At 42.5% G+C, this 15,125-nt stretch overlaps 1 protein-coding gene across 1 annotated transcript in view; it reads right to left on the reverse strand.

Annotated features, from left to right (window-relative positions):
* Positions 1-5,521: 5,521 nt before the first annotated feature.
* Positions 5,522-15,125, reverse strand: part of COL5A3 (collagen type V alpha 3 chain) — a 130,446-nt gene continuing 120,842 nt past the window's right edge. Inside the window, exons 53-66 of the mRNA XM_075272630.1 lie at positions 14,982-15,035; positions 14,849-14,902; positions 14,658-14,765; positions 14,521-14,574; positions 14,243-14,296; positions 13,775-13,882; positions 13,642-13,695; positions 13,336-13,371; positions 12,939-12,992; positions 12,523-12,778; positions 12,292-12,404; positions 11,859-11,927; positions 11,527-11,760; positions 5,522-9,183 (exon numbers count right to left, since the gene is read on the reverse strand). Coding sequence (XP_075128731.1) covers positions 9,037-9,183; positions 11,527-11,760; positions 11,859-11,927; positions 12,292-12,404; positions 12,523-12,778; positions 12,939-12,992; positions 13,336-13,371; positions 13,642-13,695; positions 13,775-13,882; positions 14,243-14,296; positions 14,521-14,574; positions 14,658-14,765; positions 14,849-14,902; positions 14,982-15,035 — 1,395 coding nt within the window. The 3' untranslated portion in view covers positions 5,522-9,036. The remainder of the gene's footprint in view (positions 9,184-11,526; positions 11,761-11,858; positions 11,928-12,291; positions 12,405-12,522; positions 12,779-12,938; positions 12,993-13,335; positions 13,372-13,641; positions 13,696-13,774; positions 13,883-14,242; positions 14,297-14,520; positions 14,575-14,657; positions 14,766-14,848; positions 14,903-14,981; positions 15,036-15,125) is intronic.

Genomic DNA, 15,125 nt, shown 5'->3' on the forward strand with positions numbered 1-15,125 from the left:
GTCACGGCAAATTTACCCCCATCCACTTTTATGTTGACTCCGCCCATTCTCATTAATTTTTCATGTGCCCGCACACAGTATAATCCTCCTAAAGTCACCCGTAAATTATATGTCCCCCTCTCTCCCCCAGATTCATGTCCCCCTCTCTCCCCCAGATTCATGTCCCCCATCTCTGCCCCCAGATTCATGTCCCCCCATCTCTGCCCCCAGATTTATGTCCCCCCATCTCTGCCCCCAGATTCATGTCCCCCCATCTCTGCCCCCAGATTCATCCGTTCCCCCTCCCTTCATCTGCCCCCAGTTTCATGGACCCCCTTCATTATGTTCCACCTCAGTGTTTTAACACAAAAAACCACTTACACTCTCCTTTTTCTCACTCCCCCGCCGCTCTCTCCGCAGTTTCACTCACAGAGTTGTAAGAGTCGTCATCACATCGCGCTTACACAGCCATTGGTTGGAGCGCCACAGCAAAGCAAGGAACTGAGCTGTGACAGCTCCTTGCTTTAGTCGCGTATGTATTCAACTCAGATCTGCGTCCTAGCTGTGGTTTTGCTTTTATCGCACCATCAGGAATTAAAAGTGGCTGAAATTAATCTGCGTTTACAGAAAAGTGAAAGTACCGGCGGCTGGGGATGCAGTATCCAGGTACATAGTGTGTCGCCCCTACAGGTGTTACCTCACTCTGCTACCACTCACATTCATTTACCTTTATTTGTGGGTTACACATGTACTTACATTGCTTCTTATGGAAAAGTACAGGTGTATCAAGGCAAATACCCTGTTTCCCCTAAAATAAGACACCCCCCCCTTTACCTTCTGGACCACCTACAACCGGCAGTCATGTTGGTGCTCCACTAAGGAAGCGCCGGCCTGACTGCCGATTGTCCCCCGCTCCAGCTGCTGCATAAGACATCCCCCGAAAATAAGACAGGTCATATATTTCGGAAGATAATTTAATATAATACACTGTCTTATTTTCGGGGAAACAGGGTAGCAGTAAACACATGTGGTTGGACTCAGTGGTCACACACGGTGGGAACTTCTGCTTGAAACGACCCGGCACACAGCGGGGACTGGACAGCATGTTTTTATTTTTAACTTTTCCCAGCCTCCTTTCGCAATGCTAAAATATCCTTGACAACTCCTTTAAGTGTATGGTTCTTTTTGTCTTTTTCTCCTTTTATTTTTAGGACTGTTTACTTATATGTCATTCGTTTTATTGTCTTTGTAGCACTGATCCCCTTGGGTATTAAATTTAAGGATACTTTGTGTTTGCTCTATGAACTCATTACGTTTTTGATGTGTGTTTGCATCTGACTGCTGGCAATAGTTTGTGTCTAGGATTCCTATTGAGCCTTATTCTGAATCCAATAGGTGGTGGCAGTGTGTGTTTGGGGTGCATGGACTGTGTTGGGGTGTAATTTCCACTCAAATTGCAGTCTGTGTGAAGGGTAAATGCAAGATTGAGTGAGAGCAGTGAGTTGACCCCTGACATCTGCTCCTGCATCGCGTGCTGGGACGGCCCATACATGACTTTGGGGCTTGAATGAAGAGGCCACAGGCTGTGGTCTCTTTAATCCGCTAATTGGCGGTGTTGGACCACTGCCAATCCTCTTTTAATGGCATATTAAAATGATAGGTCATAAATCTTATAAGACCGCCTTATCAATGTACAGAACTACAGTGTGCATGATTCCTCTCAGCCCTACAGATGTCGCCTCTATTTATAGCTGCCTGCATGCCCGTCTATTACAAGATTAACTGTAGTGCTGTAGTTACTTCTAGTATTCACAGGCAACCCTGATCTTCTACAGAGACACTAATCTTCTAGTTATGATATTGACCTGCTCTGCATGTCTGCTGCCTAGCATGTGAAACACAATCCCTCCAGTGACAATCATATGTAACATCCCATATTACAGAGAGGGGATATAACTATTATAACTATGTCTTTAGATTATGGATTATGGAAACACAAGACGCATAGTCTTGTGACTGCGCACGAGTTTGGTAAACCATTCAAAAATTGATAAAGCTATTTGCCTGAATGGCTAATCTACCAAGCAAGACAAAGGCATAAAGGAAAATCTTCAATGCAAATCTTCAATGCAAAGCCATATTTAACCTTGAGAGGTCTTATTATTGCTGTTTTATGTTCTTCTTGTAGAGAAAAAAATAGATATTTTTTTCGAAAATTGAGGAGAAACAAATTTGTCTACAAATTTTGCAAAGGTGCCAAAAATTTAATTTCAAATTGGTCTGTTCTCCATCAAAACTTATGCTTATTAAGGGGCAACATGGTGACTCAGTGGTTAGCGCTGCAGCCCTGTAGCACCTGAGTCCTGGGTTCGAATCCTGCCAGGAACAACATCTGCAAGGAGTTTGTATGTTCTCCCTGTGTTTGCGTGAATTTCCTCCCATTCTACAAAGACATGCTGAAAGGAACAAAAATGTACATAGTGAGGGCTCATACACAGTCCAGTCATATTAATGTGACCGCCGCCTACTTTTGACGTCAACGTTAAATAACCAATGGCAGAAGGCACATGTCATCAGCCATCTGGGCGCACTCATCATTGTGGAAGGCACGATGGATCAACACAAGTATGCATCTATCCTTACGGACCATGTTCACCCCTACATGCGAATTGTTTTTCCTCAGGATGATGGCATCTACCAGCAGGACAATGCGACGTGTCATAAAGCTTGCAGTGTACGTGCGTGGTTTGAGGAGCACCAGGATGTGTTTACCGTGCTTCCTTGGCCAGCAAATTCGCCGGACTTGAACCCAATCGAGAATCTGTGGAACCACCTCGATCGGGTTGTTCGTGCCATGGATGCTCAACCGCGTAACCTAGCGCAGCTAACCACGGCACTGGAGTCGGCAAGGCTCAACATCCCCTCTCTTCCTGCGCATCTTGAAGCGGTCCGCTCTGCCAAAGCTGGTTATTCTGGATTTTGACAGGTGGCCACATTAATGTGACTAGACTGTGTATATGGGGCTCACAATCTACATAAAAAAAAACAAACTTATGCTTAATATTTTAGGCTTTGTTCACACTCTTGTTCATAATGGATCTTTCCGACACTTTTTTTTTTTTTTTGCAATTCAAGGTTTATTGATTTTCAACAAGATATATAAGAAACAGGGATGTCCAGAAGTCGTAGAGCAGTACAAAATTAGCTTAAAGGAGAACAGTATAAACACAAACCCCTATTAGGGGAGGTGATATCAAGACGTGGAGGGAATGAAGGGGAAGGGTAGGGAGGTAGATAAAGGTGAGGGAGGACTATCAGAGAGGAAGGGTAAAAATGAGGACAGAGAGGAGGGAAAAAAGGGGAGGAGTGGAGAAAGGGGGAAAAGAGAGAGAAAACAAAAACTGGCAAACAAAATTAAAAAAATGAGAGGAGATAAGGTGTATGAGGCCTCAGATGGAGGATTGGTCATCGCCATGGTCCTGGTGCCTCAGTAATGAGGACAACCACTCCATGTGCACCAGGAAACAAGGACACGTCAAAGGGGAACAGATGACCGGTGAGGGATATGCAACCATCGAAATAATGGTGCACCTACCTATCCTCGCAGGGGTGTAGCTGCAGATCCAAGAAGCCACTGGTCCTCTCCAAACCATTGGAAACTCCAACCAGTAGTATCATGTTATATTGAATACTTTGGTTGTATCTTGTAGGAAAGGTGTAAGGTTCTCCATGTGCTTAGGCTTGTTGACCTTCAAAATCCATAGGTAGAGAGGTGGAGGATCCACTTGATGCCAAAACTGTGGGATATATGTACGCACCAAAGACTCATAATGATGGAGGAGGAACAGAACAGGGCCCAAGTGATGGGAGGTCTTGATGACCTGAGAGACCCGATTCTCTTCTCACTATCCCAAAAGGAAGTTTGGACACCACATGGCCAAAAAACATGCAATGGGGAGCCTTCCTTCATTCCACCTCTCCAACACACGGGAACTATTTGAGGGAAGAAAGCATTCAACTTTGCTGGGTCTCGCTACCAACAAACTTGACGCTAGCTTCTTGGTAGTGAGAGCTAATCGAAGCCTTATGAGTAGGGTGGAGCCGATCTTGAGCTTTCAAGATCAATTTTAAAATCTGATAATTTTCCAGCCGATCTCGATCGTGAAATTTGCTCGATCGACGATCGGAATCTGATCTTTTCCGATCCCGATCCTCAACCCTAGTCAATGCTTCTCTATGGGAAAAGTCACTTTTAGGGTTGAGCCGATCTTGAGATAACCTTCGATCTCGATCCTGCTGGAAAAGATCGGGTCGTAATTCCGATCGCGAAATTAACTCAAATCCAAATCGAAATCCGATCTTTTCCGATCCCGATCGCTCAACCCTACTCACGAGCGAGGTGGTATATGTGTTCCCTCTGGGCCTGTGTGAGGGTCAGGTCAAGGAACATAGCCTTACCTTGTCCCATAGTAAAAAATCAATTTCCTCCGATAACGAAAGTGATACATTAGTAGTCACGAGAACTTAATTTAAAGTCTTTTTTTATTCATATAATACAGATTTGGTATAATCGTTCTAGCACCATATAAAACGTTTGTTTTATTTTATAAAAAATAAACAACCAAAAAATTTTTTTTTTGCCTTTTTGGTCAGTTATTAGTAGCAACGTGTTTAATTACGGAATGTGGTGAAACAGTGGTCTGTGGTCTAGTCGAGGCAGCAGAGCCAATCACAGTACTAGATTTCAAGGTCACGTGACCTCGCAAATTCAAAACTGCATCCGCTTAAAGGGAAGCTATCACTATTTTGGTGCTCGAAGAAGCGCAGTAGTTCAAGTCTTACCCTCAATGTTCGATACTGAAGAAAAGTGTTACAACTAGGTCTGACAACTATCAGAAGTGGTCAATATGCCACATAACAGATGTCTCATCAACTGTCTGTGTTGAGACTTCTGCCCCGTATGGCCACTAGAACCAAAATAATGACATTATTAGGGTCCATCGCTTACCCCACAACTGTCTCGGTTTCTGTGGGCCAGGGCTTCATGGTGGACGGGAGAGTCTTTTAACATACAGTACACTTTTAAAGTACTTTGTTGTCATGAGGTCTTCTTAAAGGGATTCTACCATTAGAATTTTTTTTCTGTGGCTAACACGTTGGAATAGCCTTTAGAAAGGCTATTCGTCTCTTACCTTTAGATGGGATCTCCGCCGTGCCGTTCCTTAGTAATACCGTTTTTTACCAGTATGTAAATTAGTTCTCTGGCAGCGATGGGGGCGGGCCCCAACGCTGAAAATGCGATGAGGGCGTCCCCACCGCTGCCCGAGAACAGGATCCTGCGCCGCCTCTATCTTCTCCTCCCCTTCTTTCTTCGGCGGCTTCTCCTCTGTTGGCTCTGACACTAGTAGAGCCGAATGCGCATTGGGCTCTACTAGTGTCAGAGCCAACAGAGGTGAAGCCGCCGAAGAAAGAAGGGGAGGATCCAGCAGAAGATAGAGGCGGCGCAGGATCCTGTTCTCGGGCAGCGGTGGGGACGCCCTCATCCCATTTTCAGCGCTGGGGCCCGCCCCCAACGCTGCCAGAGAACTAATTTACATACCGGTAAAAAATGGTATTACTAAGGAACGGCGCGGCGGAGATCCCATCTAAAGGTAAGAGACGAATAGCCTTTCTAAAGGCTATTCCGACGTGTTAGCCACAGAAAAAAAAATTTTAATGGTAGAATCCCTTTAAAGGAAACTTATAGCTAAAACAGTCATTTCATACATCACACTGACTTTTTTAAAGGGAGGTCTGTCACCAAAACCAGATCAACCCAGCCCTGCAGATAGATAGGTTACGGTCACCTGAATCAAACAATGTTTTCCTCTTGTGAATTGTGGCCTCCATTGCTGAGATATCACAGTTTTTACAATATGCAAATGAGCTATTTGGAGCAATAAAATGGCTATAGCTCGGCAACTGAGGCCCCGATTCACAAAAGCAAATACTGTTTGACTCAGGTGACCCTAACCTATCTATCTGCGGGGCTGGCTGGATATCTTGGATTCTGGTGACAGACTCCCTTTAAGGGTCTACACTCATTGGCTTACCATGACTGAAAGGAAAGTAAGCAACAGGCTTGTTCATAAATGTTACTAACAAAAAGCGAAGTTTCCTTAGTATATTTTTGTTATCCTAAGTCATATTGCAAGGCTTCTTAAAATTTCGGCCGTTGACTTAGAGGGTAGCTACCTCCAATAAGTGGCACCAAAGAGGCAGCCTCCTTCTTCTTACATGAGAGTACACTTGCATTCCCTTTTTCCCAGGATGCTTTGCATAGCCTATAAGACACCCTATGCCAACAGGCGGTCTCCACAAGGAGAAACAGTAATCCGTAGATCGTGGTTATGTCTTTATATAAAGAATATTTTATCTATAGTTTTCCCGAGTAAAGCTAGAGTTCTGTTTTATATACGAGCACCATTAAGTGGGGGACAGAAGTTGACAGCAATTTTTCGCTTGCCTATCGGTTCTGTGCACCCGTTTGTTACATATATTGCATTTGTTCACATACTGCTTCATAAATACATCGTCGAAAGTGAATGGACGACCCATTCGCTATTTTATGAACTCCACAAAAACTTTTGGAACACGCAGCCATCAAGTCGATAGAAACAAGGGACACCACCAAAATGGATACCTTGGCCTGAGGTCACCTCGTCTGATAGGACAGGGATCATGAATACTGCTGCATGCCACCATGTTACGTTGGTAGACAAAGTCTCCGACACGGATTCGAAACCTAATCCTGATCCCTCTATCAGTAGTGTGTTGCATACGTGGCTGACGTTTTCCATAAATTGTTAACTAGTAGTAATAATAGTCAAATCATTACCGATCAGATGAGTAAAATACATGCAAATTTAATACATACAGAATATTAGGCAGAGAAACTTCTAATCCTCTTCTACCTCGCTTTCTATCTTTGGACGTGTTGTATTCTATCTTGGTGGCCAACGTTGACGTTTGAGGTTATGTTGTTGTTTTTTACATCCTAAACACCCTTCTGAGATAAAGTTATGTTTCTTGGCCTCCATTGGACAGTGAAACCACCACCCAAATTTCCAGTGGAAATGATATTCTGGATTGCCTTCTCAAAATGGAGGCCAGTATACGGGAATTAAAAATCTAGATTGAGAGTTGTCTTCTCAACACATTGGTGTTTTGGAGAGGTTTCAGTGTCCGTATTAAAGGTGTGATCCGACTTATTAAAATTTATGCTAGGCCAACGAATTTGGATTGGTGAGGGTCTAAGTCTCGGCAACCGCAACGATCAGCTGTTTTCAGGCTCCCAGCATTTGCGTTAGTCCATTGCACTGGTGCTGGCACTGTGAGTATTCAGAGCATAATACTTTTTGTAGTACAGTCCTGGGTATTGCTGGATAGTCCTATACAAGTGAACGGGACAATGGTGCAGTGCCCAACAAAAACAACGATGATGTAAGTAATGGCAACATCTCGAAACAGCCTCAGCCCCATAAACCATCAGATCAGTAGGGGTTCCACTGATCCAAAATTGGTGGCTTGTCACAAGCTTGGATTATAACTTTTAAAAAAGTTGGATAACCCCTTTAAGTTAACTCATCGAAACACTTTTTGACTCGAGGAGTCAACTAGGATTAACCAGAGCCGTAACTTAGTCAGTAGAAATGTACTAACCCCAATTCTGGCTTCAAAATGTATACTAAAAGGAATTTAGAAAAAAAAATTTGTTCAAATTTTTGTTCAAAAATTGTATTCCAAAAATATAATTCATGCGATTCTCTGTGTAGCCTGATTATTTACCGTAAGCTTGTTATCGCTAGTTATCATGCGTGAGCCATTTATGAAGGAGGCAGAATCGGAGCTGGAGTCAACTTTCCGACTCAACAAGTATTCATCGGCCTAGGCTTAACCAAACAAGAAGGTCCTGTCTATAGAATACAGATTGAGCACCTAAGGACCCCCTTTGTGCAAATTGGTTAAGAGGTTGATGGGTGATGTTGCCAGGTCTACAATATACCATCTGTGTATCAAAGTACTTGTCAAAGTCAAGGAACAGGATCATATCGAAGGTTAGTTGAGAAGTCAAGACTAAGGAAACTTTTTGGACAGAGTCTTTGGACCCACCAGACATTACGTTGACCGGTTACTGTATCCCATTAAACTATCGTCTGAGGGACATCTATAGATCTAGATTCGATATTACCGTAAAGGTCAGAGAGGATTAGACAAGGTTGACTTAAGTAGGGAACAGTATGAAGAAATATATGGTACTTAAATTTTTTTTTTTTCCTTTACCTCAATACACAGAGCCCATCTTCAAAGATTAATATGGAGTTCAAAAACTATACACAAAAATATACAGTACGCTTACGTCAATATGGTTAGTGACACCGGTTCCTCGCGTGGCAAACCTCTGGAGCGATGTCACTAAACCTATCAAACCTCTGCAGCTTTGGGGTCTCAGATTAGATATACAATGCGTGTAACATAACATTCTCATGGTCAGATCGGAAGGAGGCAGTATTCAGTGTATGACTGATGACGGCTGAAGGCTATCGGATCACTTTATTGCAGCGAGTTCTGTGACTAGGGCATCGAAAGCAACATCCCGAATGGACGATTATGCTCCAGTGCAAAACCAGGAGTGCTTCAGATTTTCGGGGGAAAGATAATCCTGAAGAGCGAGCGGAAGTAATCACTTATACCAAAGATGACCGCAGTACTGTACAGTGACCATTGTGCCGTAGACTTTTTCCACTTGGTGGTATGTAGTCCATCCAGGTCTTCGGAGCCATAATATTCGGTGTACTGTAACCCTACAAGGGTAAACCCTCGCCGGAAACACACATCTAGAATCCCCTGCAGTTAACAAATCAAAAATATATAATAAAAATTATCAAAACCTCATGGATGAATCTTTGTCAGTGATGACCAATGGAAGTTTTTTTTAGTTCGTTGGCCATGAAAACTCTTGATTCCTTTGTCTGGGAGAGCAAAATGATTTTGGGAGTCTTTTAGTTGTGTATTTCTTTAGCCGTTAAAGCAGACTGGCCCAAGCTCAAAGCCAAACTTCTGACTGCTCTCTCCAAAGTCGCTGACGGCAATGTCCCTGAGGGGTAGATGTTCTACCTTGTAGGTGTTGATCTCAAGCACCGTTCGTTCGACTCCCTTCCGATACTGTAATGAGAAGACAAAACATTAAAACATAACACATAAAAGTTAGCTTTTTAGTAAAAAATTCTAAAAATAATTTCTACCAATTTTACACTTGGGTAACATAAAATAAGACTCCATGATTTTTGATTTCGGAAGGATATCGTAAGTCATGACCATCTTCAAGATAATGGACTTGGATGGATCATTCTTCATCAGTCCTTCAAACTCCAATGACTTTCGAAAGAATGACCGAAGTCGGACCAACCCTCAGAATACGGGTAACATGTTATTTATGCCAGATGATAAACAGCATCAACTTAAAATGCAAAAATCAATGGTGGAATTGTTTTTTCTCCATTCTCCAACCCAAAATTTAATAACTGATTTGTTTTAACTATTTAAAACTGGCCATAGATACTAGATTGTTATTGGCTGAAATGGACGATTTGGCCATTTCAGGCGAAGATGTACTGGCTATCAGACGTGTATCTCATTGGCCGACGGCAAAACAAATCAGCCATTCACAATATTTTTGGACAGCTGTCTGCCAACAATACCAATTTATGGCATGACTACACACTTTTGGCTGATCATCTGCCAACTAGAAATGGGTGAACTTCTCAGGATTAATTTTGTTTTGGGTTTGGATGGCTCTGGACCAAGATTTGTTTCAGGTCGAACAAGTTTGGTATGAACCACACTGTAAATTGGCTTAACACATAGTGTAGAACACTCTTAGGGCACCTAGGAACCTATCTATAAACATAGTGTATAACACTGTCAGGACTCCTAGGAACCTATGTATAAAACATAGTGTAGAACACTGTCAGGACTCCTAGGAACCTATGTATAAAACATAGTGTATAACACTGTCAGGGCTCCTAGGAACCTATCTATAAAACATAGTGTATAACGCTGTCAGGGCTCCTAGGAACCTATCTATAAAAGATAGTGTATAACACTGTCAGGGCTCCTAGGAACCTATCTATAAAACATAGTGTAGAACACTGACAGGGCTCCTAGGAACCTATCTATAAACATAGTGTAGAACACTGTCAGGGCTCCTAGGAACCTATCTATAAAACATAGTGTAGAATACTGTCAGGACTCCTAGGAACCTATCTATAAACATAGTGTAGAATACTGTCAGGGCTCCTAGGAACCTCTCTATAAAACATAGTGTAGAACACTGTCAGGGCTCCTAGGAACCTATCTATAAAACATAGTGTAGAACACTGTCAGGGCTCCTAGGAACCTATCTATAAAACATAGTGTATAACACTGTCAAGGCTCCTAGGAACCTATCTATAAAACATAGTGTAGAACACTGTCAGGACTCCTAGGAACCTATGTATAAAACATAGTGTATAACACTGTCAGGGCTCCTAGGAACCTATCTATAAAACATAGTGTATAACACTGTCAGGGCTCCTAGGAACCTATCTATAAAACATAGTGTAGAATACTGTCAGGACTCCTAGGAACCTATCTATAAACATAGTGTAGAATACTGTCAGGGCTCCTAGGAACCTATCTATAAAACATAGTGTAGAACACTGTCAGGGCTCCTAGGAACCTCTCTATAAAACATAGTGTAGAACACTGTCAGGGCTCCTAGGAACCTATCTATAAAACATAGTGTATAACACTGTCAGGGCTCCTAGGAACCTATCTATAAAACATAGTGTAGAACACTGTCAGGACTCCTAGGAACCTATGTATAAAACATAGTGTATAACACTGTCAGGGCTCCTAGGAACCTATCTATAAAACATAGTGTATAACACTGTCAGGGCTCCTAGGAACCTATCTATAAAACATAGTGTAGAACACTGTCAGGACTCCTAGGAACCTATCTATAAACATAGTGTAGAATACTGTCAGGGCTCCTAGGAACCTATCTATAAAACATAGTGTATAACACTGTCAGGGCTCCTAGGAACCTATCTATAAAACATAGTGTATAACACTGTCAGGGCTCCTAGGAACCTCTCTATAAAACATAGTGTAGAATACTGTCAGGGCTCCTAGGAACCTATCTATAAAACATAGTGTAGAACACTGTCAGGACTCCTAGGAACCTATCTATAAAACATAGTGTAGAACACTGTCAGGACTCCTAGGAACCTATGTATAAAACATAGTGTATAACACTGTCAGGGCTCCTAGGAACCTATCTATAAAACATAGTGTATAACACTGTCAGGGCTCTTAGGAGCCTATCTTTAAAAAAAACTGAACAATATGGAATATTCTGGTTGAACCTGACTCAGTATCTCTACGGCCAACTTGTGCAGACTCACTGCATTTCTTATTTTTTTCAAGAAATCTTTAGCAAATTCACAATTGGCTTTCTATACTTACTTGACACCCATCATATAACACTTTTAGCTGTGGTGTACGACTTTGGGTGAGCGTCTCCTCGTTGTCTGCTTTCAGCTTTATTGACCGGTCATGGTTACCCTTTGACAGATCAAACCATCCCACAGACTGTTGACAATTATAAGTGAACATTTGATGGCCTACGGCACTCAGTAGTTTCAGGAAAGTCATCTGCACCACGTGGACGGGATTACCATCCGCATCAATGTACTGGAACTGTGGGACGGATGAAATAAAAGTCACTATAATAATAATGAATAATAAAAATATCAAAGAAGAACTGTGAAAAATATCATAGAAAGGGAATCATTTACCTTCTTTCCTCTTTTAAAAGTGCTGTACCAGTCCCCGGGGGTTTCTTTGCTCCACGCTGCGACTTTAACCTGGAGAGGCAGGAATGATAAAGACGTATGTTAGGTTTACAGAGTATTACCCATAACATTTACAGGGGTAATAAACTAAGAAAGTAATAAGAGAAAAAATCTACAATTCAAAATCTAGGATATTTTACAGTTTTTGTTACAATTTGCAATAAATACAACATTGTTATATCACACCATTGGATCCCGTCATAGCTCGTAGATATCCAGGCAGTAGGTGGGATATGACCAAACTCAGAGTTCAGTTCCTAACCAATGTGACCTGATCTTGTGCCATATGTCAACCATGGGCCACATTAAAACCCCAATTGTACCCATAAATAACATGTAAACTAGCAAACGTCTCAATGGGATTGGTTATACTGACCGACTCAAACTTTTTGTCCGGATACAGGCAAGTTTCTCCACCGGCGGTAAAATTGCAGAAGACTTTGAAAGCGTCTCTATTACAGCCCTGGTTGGGATCAATCCAATATTCACCTAACATGACAAAGAACACACCAAACATGTTTAAGATTTTTCTGTTGTTATCTCGTTTCCCTTCCTTGTTTAACTTGGCAGCGATGTAATGGGTCATATCTGTCATGGCGTTACCCACCGTCCTTATAGTCGGGATGACACAACTGGAGCTCTTTGCATGTTCTTGCCGGACTGTCTTTGGATCCCACTGGCCATCTCATCTGCTCCACCTCCACCTTCAGGGATCCTAGTGTGGCATAAACTTCTTCCATGCCATCGGCCATATAACCTGTCTGTCCTTCATCTGCCTGCTCCCCGTCAGAATGGCGCCGCCTCTTTCTTGTGCCTTCAAATGTTTCGTAGGGCAGAGGCTGAATCATTTGTGCTGGGCGTCCCTGTTATGGATGATACGGTTGTGAATTATTTCCAATGTATTTTGGTCAGGTTTGGAACGAACAACATTGTTTTTGTCCTAACTTACATAGCCCAAAACCATTTATGGTTAGGGTAAGAACTTTTACAGATGTATGGAAATGTAATATCCTCATCACTTACTGGTGGTCCCGGAGGGCCAGGATGTCCGGGGTCTCCTCTAATACCAATTGGTCCCTGAAGACAAAAAGCAAAAATTAGCAACGATAAGTCACACGAGTCATCCCACCAATATTATGTTCAACTCCCTACACGAAAGGGTGATATTCCAACTCTACCCCAAAAGACCCATGCATGCTGGGCTCGGCGAGGGCCAGGAGGAATTGTTGTTGAGCAAACAAGCATTTGTCTGACACACTTTATTATAGGGCCCGAAAGCAAGTTTGGGTCATGTAACAAATTTCAAGGTTGTGGACAAGTTTGGTAGAATTCTTAAAATTGTCCTAAGATCCCCCCAACCCGGATGAGCACTGAGGAAGAATGATGAGAAAGATAATCACAACCATTGACAAAAACTTACCGGGTTACCTTTGGATCCCTTTTGCCCTGAAGGTCCCTGTAAAACAATCCAAAAGTTATTAACATTATTTTTAGAAGCCTAGTTCTCTATTACGACTATATTGTCTTCCTACCTCACCACCTTCATAGACTTGGCTTACATTGGCATTATGGCCTCCATTTATAATGGAAGCCATGAGTCTGAGCCTCAACCTTTTCATGACGGATCTGAACAAAAGACTGTTTTTGACCCCAAGGACTTTATGAGAGGGTCTCCCAGAGACCTGTTGAGGTATTGACTTAACAAAGATAGTAAAAGGGTAATTACCGAAAGGCCAGGAGGTCCGGGAGGTCCATTTGCTCCAGCATGACCCACAATACCCTAAAAGGAATAATTTGTTTTAATATCTCTCACAGCCGGGTTAGTGACTGGTAACCAAGTACCACCAAGTACCACTTACAGGATCTCCTTTAGGTCCTTGGACACCTTGGATTCCAGCGGGTCCTCTATCTCCTTTCTCTCCCATTTCTCCTGGAGGTCCTATAAGTCCAATAAGTCCAGCATGGCCCTGGAGTAATGAAATACGAAAGGGATGTCTAGTTTAGGAAAACCTCTCATAAGGAATTTCCTTCTGGGTCCACAGTTCAGGACCTCTAGCTAGTCAGAACAGGACACCTTTCCTTGGAGGACCCATCACATTTTCACACAACCTCATAAATTCTAATGGACACTACCGTATGTCATACTGAAATTCCCATCAGTTGCTGCCATGTTACCCCCAGATTTCAGTTGACTACTGGGGTCCAACGCATTTGGGCACTACGTGATCAGCTTATTGTTGGGAACATTCTTAAGATAAAGGGAATGTACAAAGTAGAGACTCCCTTTAACATAAACACTATAACTGAGCATAACAAATCACCCTTACCTTATCACCTTTGCTTCCTGGGTCACCTTTAAGGCCAGGCAGACCGGCTGGACCCTATAGAGACAATGCATTTGAGTAAACAATCATAAATTTTGCCAATAATTCCAACGACCAACAAGTGGGAAGATCTTAATCACTTTTATTCCATCGAGGGGACTATTTTAAGGATTGGATCCCTACTACTTCCATATCTAAGTGCAAGTAACAGTAAACAAAATTGTTGACACAAGTAAAGTATGTAAATGTCCCTCCACAAACCTATTATATTTTGTCCTTACCATAGGCCCAGGAGGTCCTGCTTGACCAGGTGGTCCCAATAATCCGGGTTCACCCTATTGAAATACAAAATGAATGTCATTACATGTATTCAGTTTATGAAGGACAGTTTCTACACAATATTTTCGTGACCACTCACCGCAGGTCCAGGAATGCCTCTCATACCCTCTGAGCCAGGCTTCCCTGGTGATCCCTGTGGCCCTACTGGTCCAGTCTTTCCAACAAAGCCTTCAGTGCCAGGCTCGCCCTAGTAAAAACATTTCAATATCAATGTATATGACAGAGCTTGTTACTTTGTGTGGTACATATCTCGCTCCATTTTGCTCATACCTTAGCTCCTTTTTCTCCTTGTCGGCCTTCTTTGCCCGCTTGTCCAACTTGGCCCTTAAGAAATAAGAGAATGTTAATACAGCATATTCCAGTAGAAGATGGCAGCATCGACACTACTGACTTTGGTACTTACTCTTCTACCGGGTGGACCATTTGGCCCAGGCTCTCCTTGAGTTCCAGGTGGTCCCTGTAGTGAACATAGTAAGAGAATGTTATAGTGACTGTCAAATAGAGTGCCATTATAGTCTATTGGGTCTGTGAGTGTCCACAGGAAACT

This window comes from Leptodactylus fuscus, chromosome 5 (genome assembly GCF_031893055.1).
Source record: "Leptodactylus fuscus isolate aLepFus1 chromosome 5, aLepFus1.hap2, whole genome shotgun sequence".
NCBI lineage: Eukaryota > Metazoa > Chordata > Amphibia > Anura > Leptodactylidae > Leptodactylus > Leptodactylus fuscus.